This window comes from Mus musculus, chromosome 2 (genome assembly GCF_000001635.26).
Source record: "Mus musculus strain C57BL/6J chromosome 2, GRCm38.p6 C57BL/6J".
Taxonomy (NCBI): Eukaryota; Metazoa; Chordata; class Mammalia; order Rodentia; family Muridae; genus Mus; species Mus musculus.
In genome coordinates, this window is record NC_000068.7 from 73,312,625 (window position 1) to 73,339,165 (window position 26,541).

The 26,541-nt window shown below is 41.1% G+C and overlaps 1 protein-coding gene across 7 annotated transcripts; it reads left to right on the forward strand.

Annotated features, from left to right (window-relative positions):
* The first annotated feature begins 25 nt into the window (after positions 1–25).
* Positions 26–25,194, forward strand: Scrn3 (secernin 3). Of its 7 annotated transcripts, none has more exons than NM_029022.1 (8): positions 28–89; positions 2,808–2,968; positions 5,622–5,803; positions 6,679–6,875; positions 9,361–9,570; positions 17,139–17,301; positions 18,359–18,533; positions 23,087–25,183. In NM_029022.1, exons 2-8 carry the CDS (start codon positions 2,810–2,812, stop codon positions 23,255–23,257), a joined length of 1,257 nt encoding a protein of 418 aa, NP_083298.1. In that variant the 5' UTR covers positions 28–89; positions 2,808–2,809; the 3' UTR covers positions 23,258–25,183. The 7 variants fall into 7 exon arrangements, 6 of the variants coding, with proteins under 6 accessions (XP_030108011.1, NP_083298.1, NP_001342640.1 ...); XM_006500313.4 differs by lacking the exon at positions 28–89 and adding an exon at positions 480–698 and having other exon boundaries at positions 23,087–25,190; XM_006500314.3 differs by lacking the exon at positions 28–89 and adding an exon at positions 1,401–1,437 and having other exon boundaries at positions 23,087–25,194.
* Positions 25,195–26,541: the final 1,347 nt, after the last annotated feature.

Below are 26,541 nucleotides of genomic sequence, written 5' to 3' on the forward strand. Positions count from 1 at the left end.
ACGCTTGGCACCGCCCCTCTTGCTCTCTTCCGGCAGTCGCTTCTGGTGGCTGCCGCGGCTTTGGCGGCGTCCGCGCGTGCGCAGCAGAGGTAAGCTTGGGGAACCCCCTGTGCGCGATGCTCGCTCTCTGCGGGGTCGCGAGCGGCGGCGGGCTCTGCTGCGTCAGCTTCGATCCGAGCGCGGTCAGCCCGAACAAGCGAGGTCTCGAGGTTCGAGCCCAGCACTTTCTGGCAACGCCGACTCCAGTTGCAAAAAAATTTTCTTTTGCCGCGCAGTTCCCATGTAGATTAAGTTGTCTCCCGGCAACTGTAGGACGTTTGTGAGCCTCGGAAGATTGGTGTTACCAAAAGCACGGGAATAGACTGTTAGAAGCTCAAGAACCTAGGCTCTTCCTTTCCAATTACTGTTAAGGTTTAATAATAATTATAATAATAATAATAATATTATTATTATTATTATTATCATTATGTATACCTCGCCATGTAGCATTGGTTGCCCTTGAACTAACAGATCCGTCTGCCTTTGCCTTCCCAGGCCTGGGATTAAAGGCCTGCGCCACTACACCCAGCTCCCTTCCGTTATTTCTAGCCATGCAGAAGTTTGCTCAGCAAACATCGTGAATGATGAGAACATGTTAGGGCCAACGACTTTCTCCCTGGGTGCGGGTTTCTTAGCTGTTGCCGCCATCCCAGTTTCGGGTAAGCAAGGCTTAGTCCACTGAGGATAGTCACTTAGTCTGGTGAGGATAAGAATGCCAAGGTACAACGGATGTCAGCTTTCATTTGGGTGTTGGCTGTGTGCCAGTTTTTTGTTTTTTTATCTTGTGTTATTCGTGGCGCGGTCCACGTAACGCTCAATCTTCAATTACAGGCATGCACCACCAAGCTGGGTTTTCACCTTCTAGGTGGTGTTTTAATAATTATTTACTTATTTATTTTAATACTGACGGGCCTGGAAAAAAGGAGAATTAATAGCCTGCCTAAATTATGTGTTGGAGTAGCTAACTTTGGAGCACAGTAAGCAGGAGATCAAGAAATTTAGAGGGGCGACACAAAAGAAAAACTGGTACGTCTTCCCATCTTTGAGATGGAGAAGACCCTTTACTTGTTCCATGGTGAACTTGTTTCTTGAGTCATTTTGAGACATAGGCTAGCTTTAAACTCTAGCTCATCCTGCCGAGTCCTGAGATTGCAGGTGGGCTATCATATCCTGCTTTGCTTTCCTTTCAATAAAACATTTATTGTATTTATATTTTTTATTTTGTTTTAAAATATTTAGGATGCTCCCATATAAAACTATGCTAAGAATTGGTTCTTCCTGTTTGTTTTTTTTCAGGGTTTCTCTGTGTAGCTCTGGGTGTCCTGGAACTCACTCTGTAGGCCAGGGTGGTCTGGAACTCAGAGATCTGCCTCTGCTTCCCAAGTGCTGGGATCAAAGGTGTGCACCACCACCCCCAGCATGATTTGGTTCTTATAAAAGAAGGGAACTGGGTTAGAGAGAGAGAACAATGGTTAAGATAGCTCAGTGCTTTCCCTGAAGACTTGAGTTCCGTTCCTAACACACAAGGTGGCCGTGCACGAAGCCTTACAACCTCTAACTCCAGCTCCAGGGGATTTGAGGCCCACTTCTAGCTTTCTCGGGCATCCCCATTCTTAGTGTAAACACACACACACACACACACACAAATAGTAAAAATAAACCTTTAAAAAGATAAATAATAGAAGTAAACTAAAACTATGTCTGTTCTGGAAGCAAAATAAAAATAGGAGATTTTGAATGGTTCTACAAACTGGAATTTAAGATTTTCCAGATCACAGAATCTGGAAAAGAGAATCCGTACGTCAGTTCTGTAGTCAGGATTTCTAAGTTACAAATGTGAACTTCCTGAAAACATGAAAGGTGGCTTTTTTTTTTTTTTTTTTTTAAGACACTACCCCTGGCTGTCCTGGAACACAGGGCTTGCCTCAAACTCAGAGATTCACCCATCTCTGCCTCCAAAAGTGAGATCTCCAAAGTACTGGGTCTGCTTCAAATTGTCTGTCTTTTCAATATTATAGTCTCTGTGTGCGTTTTTCCTCAAGCCAAAGGAGACCTCCTCTGTAGCAATATTGGGAACATTTGTTTGTTTACATAAATTCCTTTTTGGTTGTTTGGTTTTGGTTTTGTTGTCGTTTATGTTGGGGGGGGGGGGCAGGGTATCTCTCTGTGTAGCCCTGGCTGTTCCTAGCACTCACTCTGTAGACCAGGCTGGCCTCCAACTCAAAGAGATCCACCTCCCTCTGCCTCCCAACTCCTGGGATTAAAGGTGTACACCACCATCACCCGACCTTTACATAATTGTCAATAATGATAGAAAACCTAAGAGGCCCTCCAGTTCTCAAGAATCCCAGTAAGGGGCCTCGTGCACACACAAAGGCCCATGACATGACAGCAGCTGCAGACATAGTGAGAGGAGTAGGGAGGATGCAAGAGGAACCTTGACCATAGACTACAAAAAAAAAAAAAAAAAAAAAAAAGAGCCTTTTACTGCCATGTTATTGTAGTAGTACATGGTTAATTACTAAATCATAGTCTATCTTTTGTAGTTTCTGTTATTGGTTTATCTGTTTAAGACAGGTCTTACTGTATTCACTTGGCTGCCCTGGAATGCACAGAAATAATATGATATTTAAAACTTTACTCAGCACCCTTCTTAGGCATATCCCTTGTTCCCAGAGAAAAGCTTTTTGTTTCATGTGTACTTAAAAGTGTTTCCTTTTTTTAATTTTGAAACTTGTATGTGCTTTCACTTTTTTTTTTTTTTTAAGAAATGGAACCCTATTCCTGTGACACTTTTGTGGCATTACCTCCAGCAACAGTAGGAAATAGGGTTATTTTTGGAAAAAATTCAGACAGACTCTTTGATGAAGTACAAGAAGTAATTTACTGTCCAGCTGCAGTTCATAATGATTTGGAAAAACGTCTCAAGGTAGGTGAAGTATATGTTGTAGTAGAAATATCTGTTGTTTAAGATATTCATGGATAGTTTTATTTTATATGCATGACTGTTTTAACTATATGTATGCTTGCATATCACATGTGTATGCCTGGTGCCCAAGGAGGCCGGGAGGGGGTGATGGATCTCTTGAGACTACAGTTCCAGACAGTTGTGAGCTGTCATGTGGATGTCATGGATTGAGCCCTGGTCCTCTATAAGAGCAGCAAGTGCTCTTAGCCACTGAGAAATTTCTCCAGCCCCATAAATGGTTTTTTCTTTCATTAGCTACCAATTGACAGAAGACCATTGAAATTAAAATTCAAGAATTTAAAGTTGAAAATAGTTTGAATAAAAAATAGACTTCTGATCTTTTATTTAGATAATTTAGAGGAAACTGTTAAAAATAGTAAAACTTGGGGCTGGTGAGATGGCTCAGTGGGTAAGAGCACCCGACTGCTTTTCCGAAGGTCCGAAGTTCAAATCCCAGCAACCACATGGTGGCTCACAACCACCCGTAATGAGATCTGACTCCCTCTTCTGGAGTGTCTGAAGACAGCTACAGTGTACTTACATATAATAAATAAATAAATAAATCTTTTAAAAAAAATAGTAAAACTTATCTCTTTGATCAAATATTTGAATACTTTCTATATATTATGTATGTTGGATATGATAAGGGTTTTCTTAAGTCAGTTTATTAAAACCTGGGCAACATCTTACAGAAATTAAGAATGTACAAATGGACTATGGATGCAACCAACTTCATAATAGTGTAGGATGGTTTAAATGTGGGACTTAGGTAGGAGTAGTGGTTGGGGCAGCAGAGAAGGAACATCTAGGTTAGATTAAAGAATGGGGATGGAGCATTGGCTCATTGGTTGAGAGCACTTGTAGCTCTTGCAGAGGACCCTGGTTTGATTCCCAGCACCTAAGTGGTGGTTCACAACCATCTATAACTCCAGTTGCATGAGATCCAGTGCTGTCTTCTGTCTTCTGTGGTCTCCAGGCACATATGTGCACAGAAACACATGCAAGCAAACTACTCATAAAATAAAATAAATCGGGGCTGGAGAGATGGCTCAGCAATTAAGAGCATTGACTGTTCTTCCAGAGGTCCTGAGTTCAATTCCCACCAACCACATAGTGGCTCACAACCATCTATAATGGGATCTGACGCTCTCTTCTGGTGTGTCTGAAGACAGCTACAGTATACTCATATAAGTAAAATAAATAAGTAAAATCTTTTACAAAAATGTTTAAAAAATAAAATAGGTCTTTCAAAAAATTATTTAGTTAGAGCTGGAGTTTTAATTGACAGATCAAAAGGATTCTGCTTGAAATAGATGAGAAAAATTATTCCAGGTTTTATAAATAACAGGTTTTGTTTCTTTTCCTATAGTGCTGGGGACCAAACCTATGGTCTCTTGTATGGTAGGCACATATTCTAGCAATTGAGCCACATTTTCAGCCCCATAAATAAGTTGTTTTGTTTTGTTTTGGTTTTTCAAGACAGGGTTTCTCTGTATAGCCCTGGCTGTCCTGGAACTCACTCTGTAGACCAGGCTGGCCTCGAACTCAGAAATCCGCCTGCCTCTGCCTCCCAAGGGCTGGGATTAAAATAAGTTTTGCAGTTTATCAAAAAGGTTTATTAGACATCTGATACATACATTTTATATATTTCTCTTCACCCCTTATATACACATTAAATAAAATGTCCTTTAAAATTTTTATTTAAAGAGTATATTTACATGGAACTTAACGGTTATATTATCTTCTATTGTTATGAACTTTTTGGATTCTTGATGTTCTCACATTACAGACATTAAGCATAAGACTTTTTGTATTCTATATCTGTGTTTAAATGTGACCCGTCCTGTACGTCAGGTTCTCACTCTTCCCACTGCAGTGGAGATGCCTCAGAGGTCACAGACACGGAACTGTGGGCCCCTGGCCATTCTCACCTGACTGAGGGTCTCACGTACCTATGATACGTGTCACTAGTCAGGACAGGCTAAACATTGAACTCAAGGACTGCTTCATGCTCTTCAACTCATATTAATCATTCTCCATGAAACAGTTTGAAGATCCGTAACCATCACCCCGAAGCTCCGAGAGCAGCTCTGTTCACCTTCCTCCTGGCCTTCATACTTAATGTTTGTTGTATCCTCGTTAATGGGGAAGCCTTTGTTTTTTGAATGAAGCTCTGTTTTGAATTCTCTTTGTAACTGACCTGTCTTAGCAGGGTATATTATGATAGGACACACTCAGGAAGTCCTTAAATGGTAAATGCTTTAGAGTCAATTCTGCATGAGGTTTTTTTTTAAAGACCATCTTTTTTTTTTTTTTTGATTTATTATATATATTTAGACACACCAGAAGAGGGCATCAGATCTCATTACAGATGGTTGTGAGCCACCATGTGGTTGCTGGGATTAGAACTCAGTACCTCTGGAAGAGCAGTCAGTGCTCTTAACCACTGAACCATCTCTCCAGCCCCTGCATGAGTTTTATTATTGAAAATTTAATGTAGCCCCATTTCTCCTACCTTCATAGTGATCGCCTCTTCCCAACGGTGTTTTAAATTCTGGGATTTGGTAACTTTTCATTTTTGGTTGTGTAGTTGTATGACTTTTTCTTTTTACAGTGTACTTATATAGAAGTTGATCAAGTTCCTGAAACATATGCTGTTGTCCTTAGTCGCCCAGCTTGGCTGTGGGGGGCAGAAATGGGTGCCAATGAGCATGGAGTCTGCATTGGGAATGAGGCTGTATGGGGAAGAGAAGACATTTCTAAGGAGGAAGCACTTTTGGGCATGGACCTTGTCAGGTAACAGTTGTGCTGCTTTCCCACTGTAGATGATGTGGGAAATGGTAAATACCAACCCACATCCATTTTCACTCACTGATGTCACTAATTAGTCCAAGCGCATGGCTCAGTCCACATAGTCCTCACTCCATAAGCATGAGAACCTGTGTCATCTCCTGTGCATTGGGGAAGCAGAAGCACACAGATCCCTAGGCTGCGCAGCTACTTGGGTAAATTCCAGTTCACTGAGAGACCCTGTCTCATAAAATAGGGTGGAGCGTAACTGAGGGAGCTGGCGGACTTCTGGCTTCTACATGCATGCTTACATGCATGCACACCCTCAGATGCACACCCACGTAAACACCTATATGTACCATGCAAACACCTACCGACACTCATTCACACCCATGCACATCACTAACTGGGAGAGGGGCCAAATTAGAAATTATAATTCTTCAGAAATACCTGAATTGTTTTATTACATAGTTGATTTATACCTTCATTTTACAAAGAAATATCTCAGTCTTAGAAATAAAAATAACTTTGCAATAAATTGCCCAGATGGAATTTGATTTCAAAAATGTTTTCATTGCCTGGAAGTGCCTTTAGAAGTAAGACTTTAAAAGACTTTATGGGTGGGGTGGGGAGGAGGCGTGGGACATGGAGCAGTCGGAGGGTGGAATGGGGGGAGGCGGGGAATGGAATATGGAGTGTAAAAAATGAATTAAAAATAAAATTTAAAAAAAGACTATTTTACCTATTAACTTGTATTTTCTTACTTTGAGTATAGTTAATACAGTGTTTTTTTTTTAAATATGAAGTTAGGATGAGTAAAGGAAATGAGAGCTTCAGTATTTTTATTTGTTAATCTGAGAGCTTGAGTATTTTTATTTTAGGCTGGGCCTTGAGAGAGCTGACACGGCTGAGAAAGCTCTGGATGTCATTGTTGACTTACTAGAAAAGTATGGCCAAGGTGGAAACTGCGCAGAGGGCAAAGAGTTCAGCTATTACAACAGTTTCCTGATAGCTGACAGGAATGAAGCCTGGATCCTGGAGACGTCGGGGAAGTACTGGGCAGCAGAGAGAGTCCAAGGTGTGAACAGCTACCTGCAGTTTGGTTCATAATTATGTAATTGATAAAACCGACTGTAACTTTGGGTGATACATTGGCTTGCCTTTAGAGATTTATAATCCATTGCAGAGCAAGGCTTAAATTGGAAAGAACAGAAGGGAACGAGAACTGTGATGAGCTTTCGTACAAAAATACCAGGAGCATTATCTCCAGTGGCCTGTGGCTGCTGATAGTGTGGTGGTGGTGGTGGTCGTGTTTTGTTTTGTTTTGTTTTGTTTTGTTTTGTTTTTGATTGCAGTTTGATTGCTTTGGAATTGATTTCTCCAGGTGATTTGTTTGTGGCCATACATTCCTCTAATTTCTTCTTGTGTGTGTTTCTTTGTGACACGTATGCATGTATATATGTGGAGGGAGGCATATTAGACCGCTGTGTTCAAGTGAAGGTCAGAGGACAACCCACGGTGACTCGTGGTCCCTGTGGTTTACTGCTCCTGTGTGAACTTGACTGTGACCCCCACACTTCTGGGGATTTTCTCCCATCGCCTTCCGTCTCACCACAGAAGTCCAGGGACTGTAGACACCACCGTCATCCCTGACCTTATCTACGTCCTGGGGGTTCGAATTCGCATCATCCATTAAGCTTTCTCCAAAGCCAGTCCTCTTAATTTCAGGTGAAGAAATCCAGAGATAGAAAGTAACTTAGTGTGCTGAGTGCAAGTCTTCATCCCCTTTCCTTACTCTGGAGAGCACAGCCTGGTGTGGAAACATAATCTCACGCTTCTTGTGAACCGACATCTTGAATCTCCTAGTTTTACAAAGGAGATAAGGGATGTCTGTAAACATCCTAGCGGAGGTTAGCCCAGTTGCTGTTGCTTATCTGGCACACACAAGTCCTGGTTGAATCCCCAGCAGTGTGTAAAATGGAGACGGGTGGGACACAGCTGTAATCCCGCCATCTGGGAGGGAGAGAGGTAGGGAGAGCGGAAGTTGGAGATCAGTGTCGACTGCACAGAGTCTGAGTCTAGCCTTGGACTCAGGAGAACCTGCCTCGACTAAGTAGTTAATGAACTGGGTGAACGATGAATGATGTGGACCCAGGGGCACTGTGAACATCAGAGGAAGGAAAACCATTGTGAGCTTCTGGGGGCAAAAGGACGTCACGGGAGCCTGTGCTGGAAGATTTCACCGTTACCTTTCAAAATAGGGCACTGCCAGTTATTTCCATCGGCTTTAGAAATGCTGTTGTTATATTCTAAGTTTGACACTTTCTATGTATTAATAAAATATATAAAATTAAATTTAATCCATTTTATTATTACACTGATTACTTTGGTTGTATCAATGACCACTTTTTCTTTTATTAAACATGCTACCCGAAAGGCAAAGGCATACAAATATCATTGAAAAACATCTTACCTGATCATGCAAAACAAATGCCTTTCTGGGTGTGATCATCCTGTTGAAATAACCTTGCTAGTGCTTCCTTGTTCCATAAAGAACTAGATTGTTGCTTTGAGTATCTCCAACACAGAAATCATACATCTATGATAGATTGCTAATCACCTGCATCTGGCCATTGAGTATTATATACATGTACTGAAATGCTAAACAAAGTGGCATGCATCATACAAGATACAAATGAACTGTTGATAATACAATGGGTCTTCCTAGAATTGGCTGACTTAGAAAGGCCAGAAGGCAGGACAGCAAGATAGCTCAGCAGGTAAGGGTGCTTGCTGTCAGTCCCAACAACCCGAGTGATTCCCAGAACACAGTGGTGAAATGTGACCTCAGCACATGTACACACAAGAAAACAAATGTACATTTAAACATTTTAAAATAATTTTTTAAAAGACAGAAGGCTATTTACTATATAATTCTACACATATAACATTCTTTTAAAAAATGCATATGTAGGCATATGTGCTATGGCATGTGTGTGAAGGTCAGAGGGCAACGTGGAGAATCAGCTTTCTTTTTCTATCGTGTGAGCTCTGGGGATTAAACTCAGATGGGTCAGCTTGTGGCATGTACCTTTACCCAATATATATAAATTCACACACACATGCTGTGTGTGAGTGTGTGTGTGAGTGTGTGTGTGTGTGTGTATGCATGCTCATGCAAGCATGGTTTTAGATACCAAATATACCTAGAGCTAATGAGTCATTAGGATTGGGAGATGCACTGCTCTGGTATGAAAGGGAAAGATGATGGATGGTCCAAGTATTCTTTTCCTTGACACTCTCACTACCAATGTTCTTGATGTGATAATATTCTATATTTTTAAAAATGTGATGGGTAGAAACAGTGAAGTATAATTTCATATTACTGCATCTGAGTGTACAGTTACCTCAAAGTTTAATTTTAAATTTTATTAATTGTTTAGGACATGCAGTAGATGTCCATGGCCAGTCTTATGTTGAAGTATGATTGAGAATCATAATGTAGAGATAGATACTTTATGTTAAAGGTAGTTTTTCTTCGCCTTTCTGCCCTTTACCAATAGGCGTTCGTAATATTTCCAATCAGCTTTCCATAACAACCAAGATTGACCGGGAACATCCAGACATGAGGAACTACGCTAAGCAGAGGGGCTGGTGGGATGGCAAAGAAGAATTTGATTTTACTGCGGCCTATTCTTACATTGACACGGCTGCTATGATGACTTCACCAAGCAGGTACTGCCAGGGCTACAAGCTTCTGGATAAACACAGAGGTAAGGTTAGCATGTAAATGACACTCAAACACTGAACTGTGTGCAGATATAGTGTGGGGATGATCTCACACCTAGTAAAAACATGGTTTAAATAAAGCAAAAGGATTAGGATAGTATAAGCTACTTTTTGATATGTGTAAAGTATTAAATCACTGTAAGAAAATATCGATTCCTTTTGAGAGTCAAGTTCAAATTCTCAATCCTCAAGAAACTCTCTATTTTTTTTTAAAAAAAAAAGAATTTGAGTTAGATTAAAAAATAATATCTTTTAACAGTAGTGTTTTTGTTTGTTTGTATGTTTTATCCTTTTTGTTTGTGTGTGGCTTTGGATATGCGCGCATACATGTTTAAGTGTGCACACCCGTGATTGTGCATTTGGAGGCCTGTCCCCCTGAGTTATTGAGACAGTCTCCCATGGAATCGTTTCAGTGAAGGAAGCTGGCTAGCTCCACAGGCTCTGTCTCTGCATCCCCAGCACTGGGGTTACAGGTGTGAGCTGCCACCTCTGGGATCCAAACTCACAGCTGACAGACGTGCTTTCCCAGTAAGCCATTTCCCCAGCCCGCGTGTCTCAGTCGGTGTGCTAGGGCTGGGAAGAGACACTGTGATCAACCCTTATAAAAGAGGGCATTGATTTGGGGACTTGCCTACAGTTTCAGAGGGTCAGTCCATTATCATCATGGTGGGGGCATAGCAGCATGCAGTCAGGCATGATGCTGGGGATGTAGTTGAGAGCTTTATTGTAATCGCCAGATAGAGAAACAGAAACAGAAACAGAGACAGAGAGGAAGAGAGAGAGAGAAGAGACAGGGAGAGACAGACACACCCTGGAAACCTCAAAGCCCACTCCCAGTGCCAAATCTCCTCCAACAAGGTACACCGTTTGATCCTTTCCAAAGAGGATTGCCTTAGGCGACCCCTGTGGAAAGGCTGGTTGACTGCCACGGGTCTCCACCCACAGGTTAAGAGCCACCGGTCTAGCTGAATCAGTCTCTAAACATGGGGTGGAGAATAAGACTGGAAGACACTTGCTGTTGACCTCTGCCTCCATCTGTGTGCCCATGTGCTTCTGCACACCCGCCTGCCCTCGCACAGCTGGAGATCAGCAGTACCTAATTAAACCGGAGAGGCGTGAACCAGGTGTGAGGACTCCCCGTCTAGGCACAAACGCGTTCAATACCGGTCTGGGCTGTGTAGTAAGACTGTCTCAGGCAAACACAATAGAAGCAAAACCATTAATAATCCCAAGGTTGAGGGTAACCAGACAAAAGGAAGACAGCCACATAGAATAGTATACATTAATACGCTATTACACTGAGATAACTGTCCTATTTAACTACAGGATAACCAGATCACAGACCTGAAATGCATGCCTGAATATGGTAGTGGATGCATGTGACACAGACTTCATTTTTTTCAAGTGTGATGTACAATTCATCCAGTTTTCAATGCTTTGCCAAAAGAATAAATGTCTTCCCAATAGTTCCCATATGAAATTGTCTACTGGTGTATTATGTTTAAATTTTCTATGATTTTTTTTTTTTGTAGATAAAGAGCCTACTTCCTTCTTTCCATCCATCCCTAGCTGATGGCTATTAAGTGTGCTGCATGTATATCCAATTGTGTCTATATCCACGCGTGTGTTCTAAGTAGCCAGCTTAAATTGCTGTGAAATTGCACCCTGTGTTTTCCCTTCACTTTGCTGAACCTGCCTCTGCGGTTTCGGTACTTATCCAATGCTTGCTAGTGGGTTACTTATAGCTGTCCTACTCAAGAGATCATGCAAATCCTCCTTTCATTTTGAGAATTGTAGGTTTTGAATCCTGAAAACATTTTTATAATACCTGTATTATCACGGTGTTACAGCTCTGACACTGTTTTTTTTTTTTTTTTTTTTTTTTTATTAAAACTTGCCATTTGTAGGAATTTAGACCTGAATCGTTTTTAAATCTCACTAGCTGTTGAAGCTTGGTGCCTGATGGGTAGGTGTGAATGGTAGGGTTTTGCTTTATTGTTGAGTTTAATATCAAGGGCTCAGGGTAGATGTAGCCCTCTTTTCTCCTCAGTGTTATTCAAGATTTACTGAAAGATAAGCTCCTCTAATAAGTTACCGTAAATTCAGTAAGGTGTGATTTGAATTTGAATCATGCTATACCATGAAGCAAGTAGGTGAGAGCATGCATCTGTACATCAGATCTGTTGCCATTAGTATAAAATGGTTGGCAGCTTGTATCTTTATCAGCAGCACTTTAGATTCTTCCATATGAAAGTTAATTTCCTTTCTCATGGGAGCATCAGAAGATCATAATTTGGATACAGACTTGCTGGGAACTTCTCTTGTGAGCCCCATATTAAAGAAGAAGGAGGAGAGTCTCACCTTTTGGGTTGCCTTTGTGAGTTAATCCAGGGCCTGGTGTCTACTAAGCACATACACTGTATTTTAATATGCTTCCAGTCCCAATTGTTGTAGGGTTTTGTGAGGAAAGAAAAACCTGTAGTTAGTCAATCATAGGTAAATATAGGTTATTTGTTTCTTTAGAACTAATTTTAGGACAATAAACATTTCCACATAAGATATCCTAGTGTATCTAATGGCAGAAATTATATTTCACTTTTCTCAATTTTTTAAAAATGTAATTAAAATATAATTTCATAGCTGGATGGTGGTTGTGTACACCTTTAATCTCAGCACTTGGAAGGCAGAGGCCAGTGGATCTCTGAGTTCAAGGCCGGCCTGATCTACAGAGTGAGTTCCAGGTTAGCAAGAGCTACACAGATAATAATCCTATCTTGAAAAGAAATAAACAAAGAGAAACTATATATATGTGTGTATGTGTATATATATATATATATATATATATATATATAATTTTATTATTTGTCTCCTAATCCCTGTGTATGGCCACCTCTCCCAAGTTTATGGCCTCTTTAACTATTGTTGTTACCATATACACATAAATAAATCTACATGAAAATACAGCCTGCTGAGCTCACTCAGGTCGCCTGCTTGTGTTTCTAGGGCTGACCACTTAGTATTGGATAACCAGTTAGGGCTCATTCCTAGGGAAGATTTAATCTCATCTCCGCAAACACCCCACCCCACTCCACCCTCTCTTCTTCTCTCAGCAGTTCTTGATTACCAGTGACTTCATCTAGGGGATGGAGTCCCGTGGAGTTTCTTACATCTATATTGGGATGTCAGCATTCGTTGGAATTGCTCAGGTCTTTAGGCAGCCATGTTGTTGACATTTCACCAGTATAGCTTCCCTGATAAAGGAAGATAAAGGCCACAGTCTCACAGCAGATCTTGGTCCTCTGACTACCATCTTTTCTCCCCTTTTGTGATATTCCCTGAGCTCTGGGTGCAAGAGCTGTGTTTTAGATGGATCAACTTGGGCTGGACACCCCACATTCTGTTGTTCTCTCCATTTTGATTAGTTGTGGTTTTCTGTAATGGTCTCTTGCCTCGAAAAGTATCTTCTTTGACGAGGGGTGAAGTTTGCACTTATCTGTGGTATAAATGTAACTGTATAGAATGTGGGTGGGCTTTACACTAGTTCAGGAAGTGGTGGTAGTGGGTCCTCCAGTACCCACTGCCTCACCAGCCGTGTGTAGTTACTAGATTTATAGCAGCAGGCTTGATTGCCCTCCTGCTGAGTAGGCTGAGTTTAATTAGACAGCCGTTGGTTACCACCAAGATGTTAAGTGCCACTACTGCACTTTTAGGGATACACCCATGCTGGTTCTTTTGGTTCCCGGGCATCTTAGCTGGGTAGGACTTTTGAGTGCTTCGCTCCCTCAGCAGCTTGATTGGACCTTGTACTCTGAAAACTAGTCCTTAGGGAGGAAGCTTTTGAATTAGTTCCAGCTCAAATCTGCTGAGTCCTATGTCCAAAATGTGTGTTGTCTTTGGCATTAGGAACTTGATTTCCTGGGCGGCAACCAATGCCAGCAGCAATAGGCCATGTTATTTTGGGAATCATGTAATGCTCTGACCAACAACTTGAAAGGAGGTCTCTCATACTTGCTACCGTATGGGGGTTTTTGTTAGATAGTCTGTGGCTCTTGAGAGGATGTTTTACGCTAATTTAAAGCTACTTTTGTTATAGACCAACCATGTCCGTTGCTGTTACTGAGAAATCAGTACTGCTTTAGGGTGACAGGAGGCTGACACATTTGATAAGTGAGAGGCATAGTGGTGTGCATGGGCCTTTCTTTCTTTTCCTTTTCAGTCTTTCATTCTGAATGCTAAATCCAGGACCCTGTACCTCCGAGACCCTGAGATACATCCCTAACCAAGAACATGACTTTCTATGACACAACTGGTTCATAAAGCAGTTTCTGAGTTAAAGGTATTATGAAACACAGCGTAATTGATCAGAAAGTAGTTGTTAAAGCCCTTAAAAGCAAACCAGAGATCCCACAAGTGCCATAGGCCTTAAGACAGCTTTATCTGAGGATCAGCTGAGAGGCAGGAGTGGAAAGTGGTCTAAGTGTCCAGTTGAGATCCCAGAATTCTGCAATCATTACAGGAGAGAATGAACAGAGCAGACCCATCTCAGCTGAGTGGAAGCATCTCTCTGCATCTTCCTTATTTCCATAAGATCATTAAATCCTCTGTGTAAGAAAACAAACACCCCATGTAAAAACAAACAAAAAAATAGAGTTCAAATGTGGGGACTGGAGAGATGGCTCAGCAGTTAAGAGCACTGGCTGCTCTTCCAGAGATCCTGAGTTCAATTCCTAGCAACCACATGGTGGCTCACAGCCATCTATCACAGTAGTTCCATGGGACTCAATGTCTTCTTCTGGTGTGCAGATATAGATAAAGACAAAACATCCATATATACAAAATACATAAATAAAAAATCTTTAAAAATAGAGAACTCCATGCAGAGCTTTTATAATTTTTTATTTGCTATATTCAGCATTCAGTTAGAAATCATTTGGGGGTTGGGGACCCCAGTAAAAGTACTTGCTGTGTAAGTATGGAGACCCCAGTTCAGATCCCCAAAACTCACATTAAATGTCAGATGAGTATGGTGGCCTGCCTGAAATGGCAGCCTTGACGGCAGAGATGGGATCCCCAGGACAAGTTGACCCATGACACTAGCCATATTGGCGAGCTCTGGGTTTGCCTGAGAGGCCCTTCAGTTCACAGAGTGGAGGAGTGGTCAGGGGTGGTTCTAGACCCCAGCCTCGTGACTCATCAGCCTCATGACTCTACCTGACGCATACGCATGTGCACCAGCACGTGTAATCACATGTAAAGTGTCTATAAACACACAAGAAAATGGAAAAAAGAAAATTATCAATCTTGCCACCATCTAGGACCAAATGACTGAAAACCAAGAGGAAAAAAGTGAACATTAGAAAACAGTTCCCAGCAGGGTAACATAGACCTTGTCTCAAAGGGAATAAAGAAAAAGAAAGCAAAGAGAAAGAAAATGCAGAATTTAATCTGTGAACTAGGGGACCAAGTGGAAATGATAGAGCAGACAAAAATATAGCTGAAGCTAAGTTCAGCAGATTGATCTTACAACAAATTAAACAGAGAAGAACAATAACAGATAAAAAGTCAATAGAAAATATAGAGAGGGGCATGGACCCAGAGAAAATAGCATGCCTTTCTGTGTGTGCATGTGTGTGTGTGTGTGTGTGTGTGTGTGTGTGTGTGTGTGTGTGTGTGCTCGTGTATGCATGCGTGTTCTCAGCAGGAAAGGAGAGAATAGAGAGAAGCAGTGTCGGAAGGAAACTGGCGGAGAAGTTTTCCTAAGTAATAAAAGCCATCCAAGCCACAAAGCAGCTGTTTAAGTCACAAGGAAGATACCAACCAGCCACATCACTGTAATATTTCAGAGGAAAGACAGAAAAATCGGTAAAGCACCTAGAGAAAATATTCACAGAAGCAAATATAAAACTGACAGCTCATTTTCAACAGAAAGTAGGGAACCCGAAGACTGGACATTGACAGCCTTAAGGTGGAGAAAAATAGCTCCTATGGACGTGGATTCCAACTTAGCAAGAATGTCCTTCAAATACAGAGTTGAAATAAAACTGAGAGATTTCACCACTCACCACTGGGGACTTAAAATATTAAGGGACATTGTTTAGGCAATAACTAACTAACTACATAAATAAATCCCAGACAAGTGTGGAATTGCATGCATATAGTCACAGTTACTAGAACACTGAGGCAGGAGGATTATGAGTTTGAGAACTGGTCTGGATAACTTAGCAAAAACCCTGTCTCAAGATTAAAAAAAAAAAAAAAATGGAAGGAAGGGAGGGAGGAAAGAAGGAAGAAAGGAACAGAGGAAGGTAAGAAAGGGGGAGAGAAAGGAAGGAGTGTGTGTGGGATGTGGGCTGGTGGTAGAACACCTGCCAGCATGACCCCCTGCTGTATTCTTTATGCCAGTAGAGAGAGGAGTGAAAAAAGAAGGGAAGGGAGGCAGAAGAAGTGGGGTGGGGTGGTCCCAGATAGAAGCAGGGGATGCAGGACTAGGTGAAGAGCAAGAGAAGCAGAAAGTGCATTTAAAAGAATACTTAATGTTTTGTGGCAGAGGCAGTGCTCATAATCAGGTATGCATGGATACTGTGTGGTCATGTGACTACAGCTCCCATAGTTAAGTGGCAGATCTCTAAGGAGACTAAGGCAGGGCTACAGAGGGACTACACCCCCTCGCGTCGCCCCTACCTCCCGCCCTCCCCCAGAGGTTGACTTTTTACGTCAAGGATTGACCTGTGACAGCTTTGCTAAGATGTCCTTGAGTGAATATCAGTCCAGGTTACTTATACAAAATCTGCCTTTTCTTCTGCTAAGCTCAGCCTCAGACTTTTCTCCATGTCAACATTGACAGATTGCCTCCTAGTCCTCCAGGGTTTCTCACAGGCATGTTTCCTGAAAGGCTTTTTATGTGGTAGTGCTCTTCTGAATCACAACTCCCTGGAGACCGAGGGGGTCATGGTGTGGGTGCTGGCAACCAAACCTGGGTCCTCTGGAAGAGCAACAGGTGGGATTGGAGAGATGGCTCAGAGGTTTCAGAGCACTGGCGGCTCTTCCAGAGGACCTGAGTTCAATTCCCAGCAACAACATGGTAGCTCACAACCATCTGTAATGGGATCTGGCACCCTCTTCTGGTGTGTGGGCATATATGCAGGCAGAACACTGTGTACATAATAGCTAATTAAATAAATAAGTAAATAAATATATATATATTTTTAAAAAGAGCAACAGGTGCTCTTAACCGCTGAGCTATCTCTCTAGCTTCCTAAACGGGTTCCTTGGCTTTCCTCATCATCATGTCCTCCACAGTGGCTCTTATTTTACTGATAGACCTGGTGACACAGTAGCATACATGGATAATCTGCTATTTGACTTTGTGTCTGGTACAAATGCTGAGCGGAGACACAGGTCTGTAATGAAATACGCTTCACCGTTTGCCCTTCTCATCTTGTGACTGGAGAGTCAACACCAGTATGCATCATTGTAACTTATTAATAGCGAGAAAAGCCTCTGCTTGTCAAATATATGCGTTACTTGATGGGTTTTTAAATGATTTCCTCAGGAAACATAACTTTTGAAACGATGATGGAAATTCTTCGAGACAGACCCAGTGGCATCAACATGAAGGGAGAATTCCTGACCACGGCAAGCATGGTTTCTGTTTTACCTCAGGATCCCAGCCTTCCTTGCATTCACCTCTTTACTGCAACTCCGCACCCTGAGAGGTAAACTCTTCCAACACTGTAACCCCCTAGAGGTCACAGGCTGGGGTACAACCATTCGTATGCGCATGATTTTGTCAGTACGATTTTTATAAGCCGTTACTACGTCTTTTTCAAGCTTTATTTATTATTTTAAATTGTGCGTGCGTGTGACATGAATGTGCAGAGACCAGAGTCACTGGCTTACCCAGAGCTGGATTTACAGGGGGCTGTGCGCTACCCAAGGTAGGGGCTGGGAGTTGAATGCCAGTCTTCTGCAAGAGTGCTACTGAGTCATCTCTCAGTTCTTCGGTGTGAATCTTTGTTACATAAATAAGGCCGTGACTTTTAATATAGTGTCTGTTTGGATTCTAGATTTCTCTGTGTGTGTAGCTGTTGTCATTTTTATGAGACAAAAAGGCCCATGGGTCCTGTGTGGCTATCCCTTTCCCCACAAGCATATTAACGTTGTCAAGGAAAGAAGTGTCATGGTTCCTACTGATTTCAGACTTTATAGCATCCAGTGATAATAACATGAACAGCTTAAGTGACCTTATATCAGATACACTCATGTACCCTATTTAGAAAACATATTTGCACACTTTAAAATATTATCAGTCTAGTTAAGTGTCTTTAGGGTTTCCTTAACATGTCTTGATTTAAGTCACTAGTATCTCTTATAGAGTTTAATGTATGTTACATTAGGAACAATTTTTTCGTTGTTCTTCTCTAGCATTACAGTTTTTCATATTATTAACATGGTGCTGATTTTTTATGTTAAGTCATAACACCATCTGTGGCACTTGGGATTGCTTTTACCCTGGCAAATGACAAACAATGTCTTTTTCTCATATTCTGGGCCAACTGGTGGGTCTCTGGAAATGCAAAGGTAAGGAAAGCATTGTCTGCTTGCCTAAATGACACGGCACGGCAGAGGGGCCTGAGAGAAACCAATGTGGCAGGAACCGGGCACAATACAAGATCACTGTTAGACACCTCAACTAGAAGGACTCTACAGAGACAAAATAATTAATCTTTTTATACTTTGGCATGCAAATTCAACAAAGTCCCTTTATTCTAGGTCTGTTTTTAAGCCTTTCATATTTGTACCACACATTTCACCACTGTTGGATACAAAATCACCAACATTTGAACCTGAAAGGCCAGTGGCAAAGAAGCCATATGTCAAGCCTGACAGAAGACACCCACTCTACCAAAAACATCAAGAGGCCTTGGAAATGATAAGTAACAGTAAGGTATGGTTAGGTTATAGTATTTATTATATCATTAAGAATAGTTTAAGATGTACTTCAATTCATATTTTGAATTTTCGAGTGTTAGCTTTCTTTTTGTCTTTCATGAAGAAAATAAGATTAGAAATAGTTATTCTCAGACCCACCGATGGGACTATGTAGCTTTTCATTTGGTTAAGTGCATGAAGCAGTGTGGTAGGGTACACCTTCTTTAATCCCAGCACTTGGGAGATAGAGGCAGGTGGATCTCTGAGTTCAAGGACAGCCTGGTCTATGGAGTGAGCTCTAGGATAGCCAGGGCTACACAGAGAAACCCTGTCTTGAAAAACCAGGAAAGGGTAAGTATGTGGGCTGCATGCCTTTAGTCTTAGCACTTGGGAGGCAGAAGCAGGTGGATCTCTGTGTGTTGGAGGCCAGCCTGGGCTACAAAGAAAGACCCTGTCTTGAAAAACAAAAACAAAGAGTATGTATGTTGACTCTTAGAAAATTTTAGAATTTTGAACATAGTAACAATAGCTAACAATCACTGAACACTTATTATATATAGTTTTGTATGCCTCATTTAATCTTTATAGCCATTTTATGAGGAAGGTATTAATATTATTATTTTATTATTCTGATAAAGATTCTGAGGCCAGGGGAAGTTGCTTAACTTGTTCAGTATACATTTCACACCAAATACTACAAAGTCTCTGAAGGGCACTATACCTGGTCTTTTTATATAATGTTCTCAATCCCACAGCCCCACATTAGAATTACAGTGATTCAAGGGGCCAGAAGTCAGGCAGAGCATGCTTATCTGGCATATCTAAGTCCCCAGACCCAAAGTACTGCCAACAAGCAGACACAACTAGGAAAGGCAGTCCATTTCTGTAGACTTGAAATAAAGAGCTGAGGTTTTTGTTTGGGTTTTGGCTTATAGTTTTGAGACATTGTATATTCCTGACTAGCCCAGAATTTGCTAAGTAGACAAGAATGGCCTTGAACTCACAGGCATCCACCTGCCTCTGCCTCCTAAGTGCGGAGATTAAAGATGTGTGCTACTATGCCTAGCTAGGTTTTTGGTTTGTTTTAATTGTTACTATAAGAATAATAGGCCCTCATTATTTTAAAACTTGAAGCAATTTTAAAAAGCAATATATCACTTGAAATAGCATCTCCAGAAATAGATATGAATTTATTTTGTGGAACAGATCTAAAGGTAATTTTCTTTAAAAGAATTATTTATTTATTTAATGTATATGAGTATACTGTCACTCTCTTCAGACACACAAGAGAACATCAGAACCCATTACAAATAGTTGTGGCCACCGTGTGGGTGCTGTGATTGAACTCAGGACCTCTGGAAGAGCACCCAGTGCTCTTAACCACTGAGCCATCTCTCCAACCCTCAGAAGATAACTTTATAATATCATACTTCTTCACTTCTCCCTAACATTTCCCCCAACTATAGAGATAGGAAAAAAAAAACAAATAAACAAACACCCCAAAAATAAAAGGGAATGGAAGAGCTGTGCAAAGGCAGGCAGTAAGTCACTCTATAAAGAGACCAGCCATCTTGTGTGCTTCTCCCCTCTCCCTGCCTCCTGTTGACTGCCCTTCCCACCATTGTCCCCTTCCCACCACTGTCCCTGGCCCTCTTTGTACTTTCTGAGACAAAGGCTCATTAAGTTGCCCAGACTGGTCTTGAAGTCAGTCTATAACCCAGGCAGTGCTTGAATTTATGATCCTCCTGCCCCAGCAGCTGAAATTCTAGGCCCTCTGGTCCTTGGTGCTTTTATTTGTTCTCCTTGGCAATACTTGCAGGAGCCCCTGTCTGGTGCCTTGCTCCACCCACACACCCTTCATTGCTCATGACAGTACTCAAGGGTTCGTAGCCTTTGCCCCATAAACTGCTCCAAGGAGGTAGGCTTTATGGCAGTTTCAAATATTTGATAAACTAAATTGAATTGATTTAAAAGCTATTACTGGTTTAGACTCTAATGAACATTATGGATTGACATTCTAAAATAATGAAAGATAGAATTTGAAGGAAGTGTCACAGAGCTGGGGTCTACTTCTACCTCTCAATAACTACTGTGCTTTAAGGAGAGTCACTTCTATGATAGTTTTAATTTACATTTCTTGATTACTAGTGTGGCTGGAAATCTATACGTATTGTCATATTTTCTCCTCAGAGACTTAGCAATTTTGTTTTTCCTTAGCTTATTTCTCAGTTAATTTTGAGTCTGTCTTTTGTTTTTCCTAGAGATATAAATGAATTCAAGCACACACACACACACACACACACACATTTATATATTTAAAGACAGGTTCTTGCTATGTTGCCCAAGATGTACTCTCACTCTTGAGTGTAAGTGGTCCCCATGCCTCAGCTTCCAACTGAGACTACAGTTGGATGCCACCATTCCAGCTTATGTCACTTTTTTCTAATGTTACTGGCATTAAACAGTTATGTCAAAAAATTTTTTTATTTAGTTAGTTGTATTTGTTTTCTTCCCTCCCCCACTTCTCCCTCTTGCTTCGCCCCCCCACCCCCACCCCACCGAGTCCAGCCCATAGTTTCTTTATTTGTTTCTCATTAGGAATGGTTGTGAGCCACTATGTGGTTGCTGGGATTTGAACTCATGACCTCCAGAAGAGCAGTCAGTGCTCTTAACTACTGAACCATCTCACCAGCCCCTATTTGTTGTTTTCTTAAGGCATCTTGATTTCATTCTTCAAAATACTTGCCTTACCTCATAATAAATGCTTTTTCTATATTTTTCTCTGGGTTACATCTGGTTTTTAAGTGTGTGTGTGTGTGTGTGTATGTATGTATGTATATGTGTGTGTGCGTGTGTTAAATTAGAGGACAGTTTTCAGGAGTTGGTTCTCTCCTTTGATCATGTAGGTCCTTTACCCACTGAGCCATCCTATTGTCCCACATATGTGTACTTTTTAAACAAAAAAAAAAAATCAATTCTCTGGAACTGTTGAAATGGCTCATCAGGTAAAGCACCAAGACTGATGACTTGAGTTCAGTGCTCAGTACCTGCATGCTCACAGGAGAGAACCAGTTCCTACAAGTTGTCCTCTGACTTCCAAAGTATGGAGGCTCACTCATACCCACACACATGCGCATAAATAAATAAATAAATAAAATTTAACAACATTTAGCTCTCTAAATCATCTTGAATCTGTTTTATAATCAGGAAGGCAGGAATTCTCAGCTTATTTCCCCAAAAGTTGATCAATTACTTAAATATAGTTTATTAACAAAGTTATTATTACAAAACACAGTGCTTCCGGGGCAGGGGGACTGCATGCAACTTCATGTTGGGAATCACTGTTTCGTGGTACTCTGTCCCATAATTGTTCAGAAGTTTTAAATGGTGCTTGCTTGCATATGGTGTCTTTCCTCTAGACTCAAAAGTTGATGACACGGGGCTGGAGAAATGGCTCAGTGGTTTAAGAGCACTGACTGCTCTTCCAGAGGTCCTGAGTTCAATTCCCAGCAACCACATGGTGGCTCACAACCATCTGTAATGGGAATCCAGTGCCCTCTTCTGGTGGGTCTGAAGACAGGGACAGTGTAATCATATATATAAAATAAATAAATAAATCTTTTTAAAGAAGTTGATAACTTTTTCACTATTAAAAATTACTCCTTTTTCGGTTGGAAGCCTGGCTTCAGAGGTGGAGCCTTTGCCTTGCATGTTCAAGGCCCTGGGTTCAATCCACAGCAGCACACACAGGAGAAATGCTTCTTTTTCTGGGTCCTGGACACACCCCGGCTTCCCATAAACAAGAAAAAAAGGCTTTATTGCTTTTCCTCTTGAACATTACCTTTTTGTTTCCTTCGTGTGAAGGGCATTTATTTGTTTACTGTCTTGGTTACCTATAACATGTTTTCTCAGTGCTAGGCGTTGGACGCAGGTCCTCAGCATGTCGGGCAAACAGTTTGCCTCTGAGATGGACTCCAGGCCCAGCCCTGATAGAGCTGGCTTTAAATATACAAGCTCCAAAGCCACCAGAGCATCTCAGTCTTGACTGTCCGCACGCTTCTTCACACCCAAGTGAGCTTGCAGTTGCCATGTCCTAAGCTGCCTGTTCATTGGTACCATGTGGTTGTTCTTGTATTTTCAGCTAAAATAACTATTTTGGTATTTCTGCATTAGCTGAATCTAGAGAAATGATGTTTTTTCTCAAAGAAAATTATTCTTTTTCTTTTTGTTTTATTTATCTCTTTTCATTCCTTTTGCATCTACAGAATAGAGAAGTAGGGCTGGCGAGATGGCTCGGTGGGTAAGAGTACTGACTGCTCTTCTGAAGGTCCTGAGTTAAATCCCAGCAACCACATGGTGGCTCACAACCACCCTTAATAAGATCTGGACTCCCTCTTCTGGTGTGTCTGAAGACAGCTACAGTGTACTTATTTATAATAATAAATAAATCTTTAAAAAAAAAAAAAGGAAAGTAACTAAACCAGTAGAAACCAGAATGAACAAATCTTGCCAGTGGATTGGATTTTGTTAGATCCATATATGCATATTGACTTTTATTATTTTCATTAGGAAAAAGGCAAGACAATATTGGACAAGATGAGGAAGCTGGAAAAAGCAGTATCTGAAGAGATAGAATCAATCCTCCAGAGTGGACATCTCGACGAGGAGAAAACTGTTAATCTCTTTCCTCAATATGTGAAAGATGAAATTAAAATTTATCAGTCAAATATTAGTTCTTAATGGTCATTTAAGTGGTCGAAAATCTTCCTCACTGCCCTGGTAATGATATAGAGCTATGCTAAGGAGATCTGATTATTTCCTCATAGTATTAGGTGGTATTTCGACTGATAAACCACAGTAATTAGTATTTGGTTGCATAAAGCATGAAACATAAACATGACGCATGGGCTATGCTATCATTCTGTATTATTAAGAAAGCTCAAGGCTTTCTTTTCCTTAAGCAGTGGAAAATATGTCAAGTGCATTGTTTGTGCTTTAGGCAAATAGTAACCAGCTTTAACAAGGCAGAGGTCTAGATTTACGCTGTTTGACATTGCCACACAGTCTGCAGAAGCCCTTTCATTAAACTCAAAAGTGACCTCTGTCAAGATTTGGCTGAGCAGCAAGCAAACTTGTGGCTCTAATTGTTTGGCTTTTTCTCTCCCTCATCCCCTCAGAAGCTATTTTATTAGTCTTTTTCTTATCTGGGTAGATTTTCTTTTCCCAGAATGCCAGGTATTTGGATCTTCCAGTAGGTCTTTTGGGATTGGCTTCTTCAATACACAGCTTTCACCATGCCTCTGTAAGCCATGATAGCTCCTTTCTTCTTAACATGAATAGTGCTTTCAGTTGGGTGTGTCACTACCAGAAAGCCTCTTGGCTGCTTCCAGATTTTGGCAATTGTGAGTAAGCATCCACGTGTGAGTTGCTGCTAGCTCTAAGCGTTCAGCCCATGTCAGATGGAACTGAGGTACTGCAGAACCTGTTGTGTGAGTGAGAAACCACCACCGTTGTCTCCTACACCCTGTCGCAGCACTGTTGTGTCCTGGCCAACTATCGAGTGTCAGGATTTAGTCATTCTGAGTGCAGCTTCTCACTTAAGAAGGTTACATGGATTGAAGCTTTGGCCTTGCACTTTAGTTTTCAGTTAATCTGTAATTCCACATGGCATTTGATACTGAGTTTCTTTTCATATGCTTATTTCCCATTTGTATACCTTCTTTGCTGAGGTGTGTAGATCTTGGCCATGCTTTTTATTTACTTATCTTACTAAGGAGTTTAAACTTTTTTCTCTAATTTAAAATGTTGATTTCATGTGTATGAGTGTTTTGCCTCCATGTATATCTGTATGAAGCACATGCCTGGTGCCCTCAGAGGGTGTGAGATCCTCTTGAACTGGAGTTATAGATGGCTGTGAGCCATCGTGTGGGTGCTGGGGACCAAACCCAGATCCTGTGCAAGAGCAAGCACTCTTACCCCTGAGCCATCTCTCCAGCTCCTCCCAGCACTCAAGTCTAAACCTCTTAAGAGCTCATTGTTCTTAGGGTAAAGTCCTTAACAAACGGCAGCAACAGATACTCAGGTTCATCATCTTGGCCTCCCTTTCTTAGGAGTAGTTCTTTTTAGTCTTAGAACTTGCTGAGTGAGTGTCTTAGGCGTTTCCCTTCCATAGAATCAAGATTATATGTGGCTCCAAATTAGTCATACATTTAATTATTTCATAGTGGAATAGAAGTTCCATGAAAGCTCATTGTTCAGTATTATATTTGGATGCTTTGATATTATATAATATTTGCTAAATGAACATTCAAATACCAGTGGAAAGAATTTAGGGAAGTGGGATATCATTTGAGATGTAAATGAATGGAATGATTAATAAAAAAAAGAATTTAAACAGGTCTTTCTACAGAAATGTAAGGTTGAATAAATTAGCTAGCTAATTTATCTGTATAACTCAGTAGCCACTGAAATTTCAAACCCAAAAAATACAAGGATTATATGGATATGTGAGTTAACTTGTAGAGATTTTCACTGCAGGATACTCATTGTGGGATACTCAGTGTGGATACTCAGGTTGGTAGTTAATGCCTTGGAGTATATTTTAGAAATTTTAATGTTTTGTTAAATTTCATCTGTTGTAAAAATAAAAAGTAATAAACTTATTTTACATAAATTGATTCATTTGATCTTTGATAAAAATATGTTTATATATTAAGCTCCAAAACATTTCCTTAAAAATAATTGTACAGAATGAAATTTTGGAAACAGTGTTTCTTTTTGTAAAAGTTGTTTTGTTTGTTTGTTTGTTTGTTTGTTTGTTTTGAGACAGGGTTTCTCTGGATAGTGCTGGCTGTCCTAGAACTTGGCTCTGTAGACCAGGTTGGCCTTAAGACTCAAAAGATCCACCTCCCTCTGCCTCCCAAGTACTGAGATTAAAGGCATGGCCACCACTGGATGGCTACTTCTAAACAGTATTTTACAAAATATTTTTACACTGCTGGGCCATGCCTTCCTTTAATTTCAGCACTTAGGAGGCAGAGGCAGGTGGATCTCTGCGTTGGATGCCAGCTTGGTCTACAGAGTGAGTTCCAGGACAGCCAGGGCTACACAGAGAAACCCTGGAACAACAGGTTTTATCACAGTGATCATGGAAATATAAAGCCCATCTTTCCTTGAAGAACGCTAAGATCTTATGAGCATGGACTGTGCTTCCAGCACCGCCCGTCATCTGAGCACGGATGCCCAATTTTACAAAGTACTTCTAAAAGTTGTTTACTGGCCACGGCCTGATTACTCCAAACTGCAGAACCAGGTCATGAGATCGCCCCAGGAAACTCACTTAAGCTTTGTCGTGACTTCAGAGTGTCCCGGGACTGAAACCTAGCAGAATCGTCGGCAATCCAGCAATTGATGGCAGCAGATGCAAAGTTCCACAGCCAAGCATTAGGCAGAGCTTACAGAGTCCTGCAGAGGAGGAGGAGGGGGAGGGAGAGGGGAAGGAGAAAGAGGAAGGATCCAGAGAGCTGGAGAAAGGAGAACCAGAGGGTCAGGGCCACCATGAGAACAGAATCAACTGACTGAGGCTTATGGGGGCTCTCGGAGATCAGGGAGCCTGTCGGGATCTGCATTTATGTTATGGGTAATTAGCTTGGTGTTCTTGTGGGAATTCTAAGATTAGGAGCTCTCTCTGACTCTTGCCTACTTGTGGGATCAGACTTAGATTTTTCAAAACCTACTTTAACTAGGGCTCTTTTTTTTTAAAAAACTAGGGTTCTTCCCCACTTTCTCCTCTATAAGTTTCAGTGTCTCTGGTTTTATGTGGAGTTCCTTGATACACTTAGATTTGACCTTAGTACAAGGAGATAGGAATGGATCAATTCTCATTCTTCTACATGATAACCATCAGTTGTGCCAGCACCATTTGTTGAAAATGCTGTCTTTTTTCCACTGGATGGGGAAAAGCCTCGAAGATATGGGCACAGGGGAAAAATTCCTGAATAGAACAGCAATGGCTTGTGCTGTAA

Excerpts from the sequence above, each read along its gene's own strand:
- Scrn3 (XM_006500313.4), top strand. The coding sequence starts at position 632 with ATGTTAGGGCCAACGACTTTCTCCCTGGGTGCGGGTTTCTTAGCTGTT. Across the intron at positions 699-2,807 it reads TGCCGCCATCCCAGTTTCGG|AAATGGAACCCTATTCCTGT; the intron begins GTAAGCAAGGCT and ends TTTTTTTTTAAG. Across the intron at positions 5,804-6,678 it reads TTGGGCATGGACCTTGTCAG|GCTGGGCCTTGAGAGAGCTG; the intron begins GTAACAGTTGTG and ends TTTTTATTTTAG.